Source organism: Oculina patagonica, chromosome 12, assembly GCF_052425735.1.
Source record: "Oculina patagonica isolate OP01 chromosome 12, crgOcupat, whole genome shotgun sequence".
NCBI classification, from domain to species: Eukaryota; Metazoa; Cnidaria; class Anthozoa; order Scleractinia; family Oculinidae; genus Oculina; species Oculina patagonica.
The window spans coordinates 14,219,204-14,232,427 of NC_135769.1; the positions used below are offsets into that span (position 1 = coordinate 14,219,204).

At 43.2% G+C, this 13,224-nt stretch overlaps 1 protein-coding gene and 1 non-coding gene across 2 annotated transcripts in view; one reads left to right on the forward strand and one right to left on the reverse strand.

Annotated features, from left to right (window-relative positions):
- Window positions 1-11,561: 11,561 nt before the first annotated feature.
- Window positions 11,562-11,634, forward strand: Trnaq-uug (transfer RNA glutamine (anticodon UUG)). The gene has a single exon. It is a non-coding gene; the product is annotated as a tRNA-Gln (tRNA).
- An 89-nt stretch (window positions 11,635-11,723) lies between these two features.
- LOC144632709 (protein N-terminal asparagine amidohydrolase-like) overlaps window positions 11,724-13,224 on the reverse strand; it is a 112,614-nt gene continuing 111,113 nt past the window's right edge. Inside the window, exon 10 of the mRNA XM_078491418.1 lies at window positions 11,724-11,961. Within this exon, the coding sequence (XP_078347544.1) occupies window positions 11,794-11,961 (168 nt within the window). The 3' untranslated portion in view covers window positions 11,724-11,793. The remainder of the gene's footprint in view (window positions 11,962-13,224) is intronic.

The following is a 13,224-nucleotide window of genomic DNA, read 5'->3' on the forward strand; positions in this document are numbered from 1 at the left end:
TTTGGCGAGGATGGATTTTATTTCTTTCAGACGAAAGGAGTGGGCCTGGGGAAAAGTTAAGCTTCGGCCCCCTTCCCCTCTAGCCGAGAGAGGACTGGAAACTGGGGGTATAGATTTGTTTACAAAATATTGAACGCACGAAGGATTTCTGCCATTCGTAACACTTTTGTGAAGGATTCATGCAAATCCTATAAATGCCGCATAATTGCTGTGTCCCGTTTTGTAACGCTAACTCAAAGAAGAACAAGGACCTTCGATTTAATAGCTTTACAAAGAAACGAGAGCAAAAACAGCGGTGGATTTCTAAAATTCGCCGAGATGAGGGAGAGTATTTTGCTGTTACAGAGAACACGCGTGTCTGCTCAAAGCACTTTTGTGGGGAAGATTACGCTGTCAGCGAAGATCGAAAAGGAGAGAGAATCGTTCTGAAAAAGGTGCTGTTCCGACTGTTTTTAAATGGTCTAGTGATAAACGATCTCGGAGCACATTAGCAAGCAAAGGAAAGCGTAAAGGTAAAGCTTTTGATGCACCGCGAAAGAAACGACAACGAAAAAGCTGTGAGCACTGCGAATTAAGGCAGGCCCTTGTCGACAAACTTGAAAGTGATCTCGAAGAGAAAAATGCACAGTTGAAAGAACTTAGTAAGAGACTAGAGGATTTCGAAAAGGACAAGCGAGAACACGAGGATGCCGGCGCCTTAAAGGAGCATAAACATGTGTGTTTTTCTGCTGAAAACGTTCGTAACCAGGACCAGTCAATTCGATTTTACACAGGTATCGTAAACTGGACTGTGTTTATGGAACTGTTTAATTTTATTTTCGCTAGATGTAAGAACACCGGTATGAAATACTGGAGATCTGACATTGATAATGATAAAAATAATCAGCATGATAAGCCTGATCAGCCACGTCAAGGGAGACCTCGTAGCTTGTCGATGCTTGATGAATTGTTTTTAACTCTTGTCAGATTAAGACATGCCTTCCCGGAGGAGCATTTAGCTTACCTTTTTAAAGTATCAAGGTCAACAGTTTCAAGAATATTACTTTCTTGGATTAACTTGTTGTACTTTGAATCTCCGGCCCTATGCCCACTTACGGCTTTGGACATAAGTCAAAGTAAGTCACTTTGAATTGGGATCTATTCCCATCTGGCAGAGCAAGGACTTGATTGAGGAAACTATGCCTATTGCCTTCAAAGAAAAGTACCCGGCCACCAGATGCATTTTAGACTGTACTGAAATCAAGATTTGCAAACCATCATCCCTGCGCGCTCAAAGTCAGTGTTTTTCCTTTACAAAAACACTACAACTGCCAAGGGATTGTTAGCAATTGCATCCTCAGGTGTTCCAGTTATTTCTGATCTTTACACTGGGAGTATTTCAGATAAAGACATTACAAAACAAAGTGGAATACTAGAGCTGTTGGAAAAAGGAGACGACTGCATGGCAGACAAGGGATTCAACATTAAAGATCTACTGGATCCAATTGAAGTAACTTTAAATATTCCTTCTTTTCTTTCTGATAAAGGCCAGTTTGATGAGGAAGAAGTTGAAAATACACAGTCAGTAGCCAGTGTTCGTATACATGAGGAAAGGGCCATAAGTAGAATCAAAATGTACAAAATCATTACCAATGTTGTGCCCTTGTCTTTGGCAGGTGTGTTAAATCAGATATGGACAGTATGTTGCATGCTATTATTATTTCAGTCCCCTATCATCGACCAGGATAATGTAGAAGACTGATCATTCTAATTCAATAGGTTTCTGGAATTTATTGTTAAATGTTAACATTCAAAATATCAAGCTTTTCCTTTTGTAAAACTGTAACACTGATTAAAGATATTGTAATGTTTGTTCCTGTTCTTTATTTGCACAACAACTGTTTCTGAAGATAAGTTTATAAATTTGTCATCACATCTCCTTGGATCATCAGCTGCTTATTGCCTTAAAAGGTAAGGCAAGCAGTGAGAAAAATAAAGTTCATGAACTTTAGAAGTGATCTTGTGGAAAACCTCAGGATCAAATTCAATTTTTTCTACAAACAGATTTTCTGACCCCTCCTTAGTATGGATACAGAATTTGCTCCACAGCAACCCCGAAATTCCCATTAGACCTTGAAGTTGAAAGTAATACTTATGATTTCGTTTGAGTCTTATGTCGCCATTTTTATCTTGATGAATACAAATGTCTTTTTTCAGTTCTAAACATTCTTCAACTGACGTTCCCTTCATTGAAAATAAGCTTTTAATTTCCAAAATTCCAACCGATGGATTCTCATTAGGATCATAAATTATACCATCCGGCGAGCAACCCATCCAGTAAATATCAGGATGAACTAACAAGCCACATTTGAAAACTTCAACTTGAGGATCTGACAACTCCTTGAACTCTTTGACAACCATTGGTTCCATATCTAGACCATACTTCATGGCCTGAGTTTGCACTTCTGATGAAGAAAATAAACTATGTAGAAATTTGTCATTGACTGGTGCTTTTCTAGAACAAACTTCTCCAAATCTTGAGGCAGTGATTCTAAATGCTCGCTCTTGATACCAAGCTGAGCAGCCTGGCTGTTTTCTTGTATTTTTCTCGATTTCTAATGCTTTTTCTGGGGATAAAATTATGTTTTGTGGAAAGATTTTTCTTCTTTTAGAATTGTAGGTGGTGGACCTTTCCTAACATGTTCTGGTAAACTAATCTTTCCGGGGAAGTGAAACACTCCCTCAAGGTCCTCACTGTAAACAGTCTCCACAAAGCCCGGAGGATATATATCCCGTAACTGATTAGCCAAAGGACAGCCTTGCAAAAATTTTCCCCATGGAAGAGTTTGGTGGCTTGCTTAGTTAAAGTATTGGAGCCAAGAAGCATAAGTGGTAGGACTATCAACTGAGATGTTCTCTCCGAGCTGTTGAATGTGTTTTTCAGTAATCAGTCGTTGTTCAATAGGTCTAGGATCGTACAAATATTCCTGAACAGTTTTAGGTGCTACTTCACGAGGTTTTCGATCGATTCGTGGTTTCACAAACTCGGAGGTAAACCATCTTTGTGGTTCAAGCGAAGGACCTCGTGGTTTATGCCACTGTTGTAGGTGGGAAGTTGGCGAGTCATCATCGCGTAGTTTTACTGTTACATGGGTAAACAATGCAGCTAAATGCTGGCATTTGCCAGCCCCAGCTTTCCAAGAACAATGAGTGTACTAGTACACCTCGCTACGTCAAATACAATACTTAGTTTATGCGGCGATTCGGTCTTCCTCATCGAGCGATAGCATTTAGCTTTAACGACGCAACAATCACCAGAAGTCAAGATTTTGACGTCCTCCAGATACGTTTCCAGGTAGTACTTGTCCCCCTTTTTCTCCCCCCTCTTGCTTTCGAGCCAATCATTCGAAAGGTCTAAAATATCCCTGATAAAAGTTCGATTTGGCAGCACTTCCTGCTTGTTGCTTTCCGCCATATTGAAAACTCTATACCCCCAGTTTCCAGTCCTCTCTCGGCCGGCGCCATTTTGGAGAAGGGTCTATTGTGGGCTCATGACTAGAGCATTTCAAAATGGCGGGGATGATTGAGTGTTTTTGAGTTATATAGGATAGTTTTGTCGATTTTCTTTCTTCTTGACGCGATCACGAGTCCCCAAACAAAGGGTATGCAATATCCTTTATTTGTATTCCCGATAAAGAAGAACTGATATGAAATTGTTACCCTGGTCCCATATAGCACCACAATAAACGTATAGCACTTCAAAACATTGTATTTTCGTCCTTCACAACTCATACAGTCGTTTCACTACGTCGAGAACGTTCTTCCCTCGTGTACGATTACCCCGGATGTACTAGCCTACGTCACGCGTAACGCACTTCCGTTTAGGGCTGGCTCACACTTCCGGTAAAACTGTTTCCTAACAAACTCCCCCTGCAAGAAAGTGTCGTCCCCGACGAAATGCACACACAGAGGGCCCGAAAAATGTCACCGAAAAACACACAACTCACACTAGACCTCGGGACACACGCTGAGGCTGCAGCCAACACGCCCAGAACCTCTACGACGAGACCGAGGACGCGCAGTGCCGGGAGCGGGCACCCAGGCCGGGATCACTCTGGGTGAACGGGATCGGACGCAGGAGGAGACGGACGAGCACGCCGAAAGAAGCGGAGACGAGGCGACCGCACCGGAGGAGGACGAGACGATCCAGTGACTGGGGGGGAGCAGTGGGAGCAGCGAGAAGGGGTGGCCCGGAGGCGGGAAGGACGCCCCCCAGTCTCCCTCGACAGTGGCCCCCCGCGACGCACGGGTCTAGGCCCACAGGGGGGGCCCCAGTAACCACCCCTAGGGGCCAGTCTGACGAAGAGCGAAACCTCCTCACTGCGCCTGAACGCACAAGATGGGAAAGTCACGCGCTGCACCCCGCGGAACGGCGACAAGGAGACGGGCAGAATCCCCTCCAGTTCCAGCCCGCCCCGCCCGCCCGACAACACAGGGACCGACCCCGTGATCGCGCCTGTCCACCCCGGCGACGAGAACCGCCCCAGGGCACACCGAACGCGACAGCGGCACGAGTGCCGTGCCGCCTGACCCCGCAGCAAGCCCCGCAGCGCCCAAGACGTGGGACCCGAAACGCGCGGCGGACGGCACGGGGACCACAGCAAGTCGCCCAGCGGAGGGGCGAAGAGGGCGGCGCCGACGACGTCGGGGGGGGAGAAGATGACACAGCTCCTAGTTCCTTGGAGGCGGATCTCACGAGGAGGGGAGAGGAGGGATGTGATAGCGGAGGGATGATCACACTAGGACCCCACTCTCCCAAGAAGACAGGAGAGAAGGGAGTGGAAGATGGAGCGAGGGAGGACGAGAAGAAGATGTGGCCTCTGATATGGGGAAGAAGGCTCTGAAGGCTAGTGTGGGACCCCAGATGACCATGATAAGTGAGTACAGTGACGAAGGTGGGTGATTGGGGAGACGCGAGATGCCGAAGGAAAGGCGTGAGGAGAAGTTGTCTCGCTACTCCGTTTCCTCTCCTGTTGTTGTCGTAGCCACGGCACCCGGACTGGTCGGTGGGAGAAGGACAGGAGGATGAAGGTGGAGAACAGATGTCTCGGGAGGGCGACAAGATTGGGTGTGAGACGAAAGTCTGAGACTGCGGAGTTTAGGTGGGGTCAAGGGGAGAGATGGTCAGGAATGGACTGGAAAGGGAAGTGGAAGCCAACTCCCACCCAGGAAACAGTGGGAGGAGAGGAAATAGAGGGGGAGAACGCCCCGAGGGACAGCCAGAGTGGAGATGATTTGGTGGGGTAGCTGCGGGACGCCACAACACGGAGAAGATGACAAGAGACTACCGCTGGAAGAGGAGAAAGGGAGTGGTAGGAGAGAGCAGCTCCAGGGCGAAAGCATCCACGGGGGCCGGAGTGGACATGCCTGTCGTAGGGTGACCCGGAGCACAAATCAAAATAGGAAGAAGGGGGTAGAAAGTTGCGACAAGGGAGGAGAGGAGTGAAGGAGGTACTGATGGGTCGGGAACCCCGAACAACACGAAGACAAATACACTTCGGAGGGCCGATGAAGGATGGGTGTGCGAGGTGCAATGTGACACAGGCAAGAGTCCAGAAGCCGGAAGGCCCAGGGGAGAGAGAGAAGGACCGAGAGGCCGGGAAAAGGAAGGGTTGGTGAGAAGGCCCGAGGAAGAGAAAGGTTGCCGAGGGGTTGATGGGATGTGGTAGGGCATACACAGGGTGTCCAGAGAGGAGAGGAAGAGATGAAAGTCGAATGTGGGCCGAAGTGGACGCAAGTTTGATGTGCTGTCACGACGCAGGAGAACATCGACACACACAGAAGAGTAGCCGAAGCAAGAGGAGGCTCAGGGGTATGTGATATGTGTGGGACGGCCTCTACCGTCTGAGGATTGACCTCCTAGTGGGTCGCTACTCGCAATGTGTGAAGAAGAGCGACGAGAGCCAAGTACTATGTATGTTGTGTGTGATGATGACGACGATCCCCACAGTCAGAAGGACTCCACCATAGGAGTGCCTCATCCGCAAAAAGAATGTGCGTCTTCCACAGGTCTGATTCCCTGAGGTGACTTTGGTCTGCTTGGGTGGTATGATGGTGTCACGCTTGCAGTCGATAAAGAAAGTTCCAGGGACAAAATGAGGAGGAAGGAAGGAGTGACAGTTGGGACACGAACATCCCCATGTACTTCCCATAGTGAGAAATGTCCGAAAGAAAGGGAAAAGTGACGAAACAGCTCCACCCACTATGTATGACCACTACCATGGCAGAGAGGGAGATGTCCTAACAGAAAGGATCCAACAAAGAGACTGGGGTCCACAGTACGAATGCATATCCCCCTACAGTGATCTCCCCACTATCCCACTACTGTGGTTGTGTGAGATGACACAGTGGTAGGGTCAGTTTGCTACTGTTGGAGGGAAGGACATGTGATCGAGTGGACAAGCCCGACACAGAACGGCCACATGAAATGAAGAACCCTGAGAACTTGGCCACAGCCAACACGATGGGACTTGAGCTGACTGTCGACTATCGTGTCCCGCCGGAAGGTGCCCCTGACGACTACCCTGTTCCTTTTCTATACACACGAGTATGTGTAGAGCACCACAAGAAAAATGTCACATCCCTCCTCCACCCCTCAACTCTGACAACCCCAACTTGGATACCTTGGCTGTAACCAGCCTCTGCTTGAGGGGGATCGACCCAGTCGGGGCTGTTGACCACCTTGGGTTTCTCGACCTTTGAGCTCGTCTCTGATCATCGAGAAAGGATGTTGGCCATCCGCACAGGCCCTGGTTCTGTCACCTCAACCTTGGGGATCGCAGGATTCACTTTTGTCACTTTTTGGCGTTTGTTGCATGTGTTGTGGAAGCAGTTCATTACTTGTTTATAGTTCCTCGTAGTGAGCCTGGGGTGCGAAGGGTGCGAGTTCGAGGCACGAAGCCCAGTGAAGGAACAAATGTCTTCTGGAAGGGACAGGAATCACATCAGATCGATGAAATTCTTTGTTACGCAGGTCCAGCGACGGAGAAGAATTGCTGAGGTGACCGTTGTTTTGTTGGATACTGTCGCCAGCTGTTGATACAAGATGCAGTTTTCGCGATAGTGGACACGAAGAACGCCGTGAAGGAAGATGCTCACAACTGAAGAATAGGCGAGACGACGAAAACCGCATCAACAATTCACTTCTATATCCACGTTTAAGGCCCGAATCAATTTGATGATATGACACGAAGGTCACTCTGTCTGCAGGCTCGCCAATCTGTCCCGAAAGTTTATACTCTCTGCGCAGCAAGGATGGGGCGACCTTTGATCCCGCCAGTTGGCAAAATTTTTCTGTGTCCTGCAACCTGCTCTTTGTTTGTTTTTCCCCCGGAGCCCATCTTTTCGTCCTTTTCCCCGTTAGCTACTGGTTCTTTTCGATCTTCGTCAATCCACCCGTTTTTCGAGAGGGGGACAGTTCCTTACAAATGCGAATAGCTGTCCAGACATGCATATGCAGCCTTTTCATCGTTCTCCATTTTACCATCTATTTCTTTTCTGATTTTGATAGCTGCATTTTCGTTTCCCCACTACTTCGTCCAATCCCTAATATTTCCATCATTTCGGCAAGTTTGCCCTCATCGTGAAATGCGCTAACTTGCAGTTGAATTGCTCCATGATATCAAAACACGTCGTACAGTCAGCGAAAAACACAAACATCCAGTCCCAGCACTAAATACCACACAAAACACGGCCGCACCCTTAGTCGACTATCGACGGGGAGACTATCACAGTGACTCAACTGTGACTCTTACCGTTGGCATCTGACTACAAATCCCTCACAAACTTGCACCATTCCTCGTGGTCTGCGCGATCGTTTCGACCTGCTCGCTGAATATTCCTCGTTCAAAATCCACGTATTTTGCTTCCCACAACGCCAGAAATTCCCTTTTCACTTGGGATCCGTAATGTCCTGGCAGGGTCGCCAAATTGTTACCCTGGTCCCAATAGCACCACAATAAACGAAGCACTTCAAAACATTTCGTCCTCACAACCATACAGTCGTTCACTACGTTCGAGAACGTTCTCCCTCGTGTACGATTACCCCGGATGTACAGCCTACGTCACGCGTAACGCACTTCCGTTTAGGGCTAATGGCTTCACACTTCCGGTTAAAACTGTTTCCTAACAAAATGAGGAGAAACGGTGGAAGCTTTTCGCAAACATTTCTAACAGAAACTTACAGTGACCTGAGGTAAGCGTTTCTGTACTATAATTTTATTTTGAAGACTAACTTAAGCTTATGTCTTTAGCATTTATGTGAAGATTAATAAAAGTGCTAAAGATAGAATCGTGCTAAAACTTAGCTAACTGGAATTAAAGCCGAGCTCGGCGATAAAAAAATAGATCTTGTAGATTTTGAGGCGATAATTATCATAGTAATGTCACTCAGTTCGTCGAGGCATGTAATTGTTATTTATATTTGTCATCTGAATGTTACGCTACTTCAAATTGATTAGAATTGCATCCTTTTATTATTTATACGTAAGGAAATGTTTGTCAAAATATTGACCAAGTGGTCATTTCAGGCCGCAAAGAAAAATTATATTTGCCTCTTTGGGAATGTGTGATAAATGAGACCATTTCTTAAATTTAAATGTGTATCTTTCCATAATGTGTACTGTATTGCCAGACAGAGATTTACGTTTCTTTTGCATTTTGTGGTATACAGGTTATTTGTGGGATTAATAGAATGCCTAATGTGTAAACAGGATTTACAGAATTCAGAACTTAGGACTTTCTGAATTACTGGTGAGTTAAACTATGGATTATAACAAGTTCAGGTATAGTTATTGCTCTCTTGATCAGCCAATCTCAGCAATTCCCATCCTCCTCTCTACATACATTCATTACCTGAGACATTTAAGATCTACTTTTTGACCAGACATTTGCCTATTTTATAAAAAAGCTGTTTGACATTTTTAAGACATGTATTTTCAGTTGTTGGATGGCCTTCAGTAGCATTTTAAACTACAGCTAGCAATGTAAAACATTCAAATGAAGCCTGACATTTTTTCTGCAAAATTAAAAAGAAGATTAATTTTTTCCTGGCCTGACCCAGGTAGACTGGGCAAGGTGCGACCATTATAGGCTTACCCAAAATCCCATGTTTTTCTGGAAAAATCAACATCAAAAAATAAAAAATCCATAAATGTTATTTCACTATCTAGCAAGTGGAAAAAATTATTGAATCCACTAGCCCAACATGAAAGCAGTCAGTTTTTTTTCACACACTGAAAAAGGTATACATGTAGCTATTTATGTAATATAAACATCCCAAAACCCAATAGGGCTACATCTGAATACTGACACTTTATTACATGTATTAGTTTTGAAACCATTCTGGGGTTCATGACAAAAATATTTTGTCCCCCCCCCCACGTCTGAATTTATTATTATAATAAAAAAAAAAACTAACTACTCAAATATATTTTTTTTATCTTTTTTACCTCCTCTCTTTTTTTTTTAAAATAATATATATTTTTTTTTTTTTTCTTTTTTTTTATTAATAATAAAAATAAAAATAATAATAATAATAATAATATTAATATTTTTTTTTAATTAACCTCAAAACAAGAGGAAAAGGGGGGGGGGGGGGGGGGTTTTTTTTTTTCCCCCCTAAGGGGGCGGGGGGGGGATATATTCTCGTGGGGGTGTAGGGGCCGCCTCCACTCCTTTTTTTTTTTTTCAACTATTCCTCCTTTTTTTTATATTTCACCCCCTTATTTTTTTTTTTTTTTTTTTTTTTTTTTTTTTTTTATATTTTATTTTTTTTTTTTTTTTTTTCTTTTTTTTGTAATAATAATAATAATAATAATAATAATAATAATAATAATAATAATAATAATAATAATAATAATAATAATTTTAATAATAATTAATGGCGACATGCTGTCGTTGAAACATCATGTCTTTATATCGCTCATTTTTATTCTAAAGCGAAAAACAAACTATTCATAAGTTGACATTTCAACAATTGGTCGTCTGCATAACAAAGCGTACGCGTGTCTAGCGCCATTAATCTACTATAGAAAAGAGGCGAGCAGAGTTTATTCTTGGTTTCTCTCATTTTCGCAAATCAGAACCTTCGTGCGTTTGCTGCCCAAATTCACATGGGAAATGCAGCAATTAACGTCCTGTTAAATAAACGAGCAGGAGTGCTTTATCAAGTTTATGGACCTCGTTGATAATTATAAAGGACGAACTATGAGTTTATTGAACGGCTTCAAAAACCTATGATGTAGATCTTTTCATTCTTGCACTGATATTTAGATTTTGAGTTATTTTGGACAAGAAAATTGGACATAAAATTTAGCTGTGCTTTTGTCAGATTTGAAGTCTGTCCCTCATTTGTCTTTTTCTTAATGAATTATTGATTTTTGGAAGAAAAGACTCATTTGTCTATGATCGTTCCGACGTTAATGTGTTGCACCTCAAATTAAGACGTTTCCTGTACATATTGCTCATGAGCCGCGTCCTCACAGTGAGGCGAATGAACTTTAAATATACCTGCTCAAAATAAAGGTTAATTCTGCTACCAATACGTTTTCGTGAATAACTTCAGTGCGTAGATATGACACTTGAAAACAATACCCGTAAATAATGAGGACACTTGCTTGTAAACACGAAATCTTCGAGAAAAAATCAGTACATGGGAATCCCAATTTTATTGCCTTAAATGTTTTCAATGAGCTTGAAACTTGCAAGCTATACATGATGACAACCTCGTGTTTGTCAAATTTTAAAAAGAATTCATCGAGCGGTTTTTAATTTATTATCTTTTATGTAGGCATAGACCAAATTATAAACAAAAATGGCAACAAGCGCACCTAAACGCACGCCCATCAAATTCTTTTTTCTCGCAATCGACCAAAGCAATCCCCACCACTATTTTAAACATGATTTTAAATGGAATCAAACTACTATAAGATGAAATTGCAATTCACAGGCGCGTCGTTTTTTTTAGATATTGCCCCATTTTCTCGTTAGTATGTTTTTGACTGTTTTATAGGCCCGAAAACTTCATCCCCAAATATTTCGAAAACGCTCTCATAGAATTTGTTAAAACTTTGCCAACATCGAGGCAGCTGTGTGTGGTACAAGCTCCTTTGAGCGATTTCCGAAAAAATCTCCTGGTGCCGAGCAATACGAGGAAAGTAAAAACGTAATGACGTCATTTCGTCGCTGTGGCAACTCCGATGTCAATAAAACAATGGTCATAAAAAAATTTCATCTTTATCTAATACAACTGTGGTGATCGTTTTCGATAGCATTGTTATTGGCGACGTAGTGAATTCTCAAACTTGAGCGGTGTTACCCCTTGAAAATCCAGTTGAGCCACCTTAAATCTTATTTAATATTTTTGTTACTCACTTTAGAGGTTGGTTGGTTGCATCTTCGATATGCCTTAATGTGACTGTGTGATACACTTATGAGTCATTTGTGCCAGTCGTCATTTGGCTGTGTGACCGCGTGATGCGGTTCCAGTCAAAAGCCTACATTTTACCCTTACTCACCACAGAGTCCCAGTAGCTCAGTGGTAGAGCATCCGTCCTTGAACACGGAGGGTCGTGGGTTCAAATCCCATCTGGAACTCGGATTTTTTTCCGAGTTCGATGCTATTTAAATTCCATATTACGTTTGGAAACTTCCTTTTCCGCTTTTATTTGGCACTCTGAGCGATGTTTACATTTTGCGCACAATCAAATTTTATTAACAAATTACTTTTTATTGACAATTTTTTACAAAAGTACTTTAACTCATAACATAAGTCCAGACACCATCCACTCGCTTGTAAACACGAGGCTTCCCTTCTGGAAAGACAGTGATCAAGGGCTTTGGATGTGTTAGAATATGATCAAAAGTTGCTCTGGTGTTAGATACAAAGTCAGGGGGTTCACAATGTGGAGATGTAGAAAGATTCTGTAAAAATAGCAAAAGAAATCAAGAGGCATCAACAACCATAGATAGCTCAAACTAACAATAAATTCAAGATAAGCGTTACAAGTGGAACGCTGTCCGCCGTGCAGAATTTGAACGCTTTATAAATTAAAAGTAACGTGAAATTCAAACCCTTAATACCGACTAATTTTACCCTCCTTTCAGTAACATCTTTACATAGGCGGCGGAGCAAGGAGGCAGGGGATATGCTGTAGCCCCCTGTAGCTCAGCCCCCCCCCCCCACGATTTGGTGCCGAAAATATAGCGAGCGAAGCGTAAAATTTTTTTTTTTTAAGATTTTCCGTCTCGTGATCTTTTCACAAATTGTTTCAGCAGGATCTTTTTTTCGCGAATTCCAGAACGCCACAAGCAGAGGTCCACAAACTGTTTAGATTGTTTTTGACGTTATTTTCAACATTGGCGACTACATAGACAATAGACTTTATTGCCCTAAGACGATTAAAGAGCTACACAAGAAGAACCCGTCAAAATAAAGTAGGATATTTTAAACTGTCTGTCATAAAAAAAATTAAGGCCAAAACTTGTTAAATTAAAGGGATTTCTTCACTGAGAACAATCGTGAAGAAACCGATGACGTCTTGTCTGCTAACGAGTTGTTTAATCTTTGGTCTAGAAACTGGTCAGAATACAAAAAGTTGCTACAACGGAAAAAAAGTTGCTTAAAATATGAAACCCTCCCGAGTATTTATTTTTGGGACAGTTCCACCCTCCCCCCCCCCGCCCTCCCCAACGTTCCAAAATGCTCCACCGCCTCTGTTAAGTTTAAGAAAATTTACTTCTCATGTTGGATTTCGCCCCTAAAACCTTAAACCCTAGGAAAGCACGGCTCCAGGGCTCTGGGCATCTAAAAAATGGGCGCTGGACTCCGTGACAAATTTCCCTGAGCCCCGGCGCCGGCGCCTGCCATTGGGACCCTGATTTCGGTGTTTTGTGACTTTTCTTGAAGGAGGGTAGACACGAGAGCTTTTTACCGTCCGTCGAACGGGGGAATGAAGTGCCCCTCTATCCGAGTCGGTGGCTCATGTAAAAAACGCATAGTTATAATTAAAATATAGTATAAAAATAAAGTATAAGTAATAAAAAATAATTAAAAATTTAAAAAATAGCTACAATCTGGTTGTCTAAGCTGTCAAATTGCCGAATCAGTGCAAACTGTGATAGGTTGTAGCTTTTTCACGGCAAATGTAACCAGTCTAGATGGGAAAATCTTGACCACCGTCAATA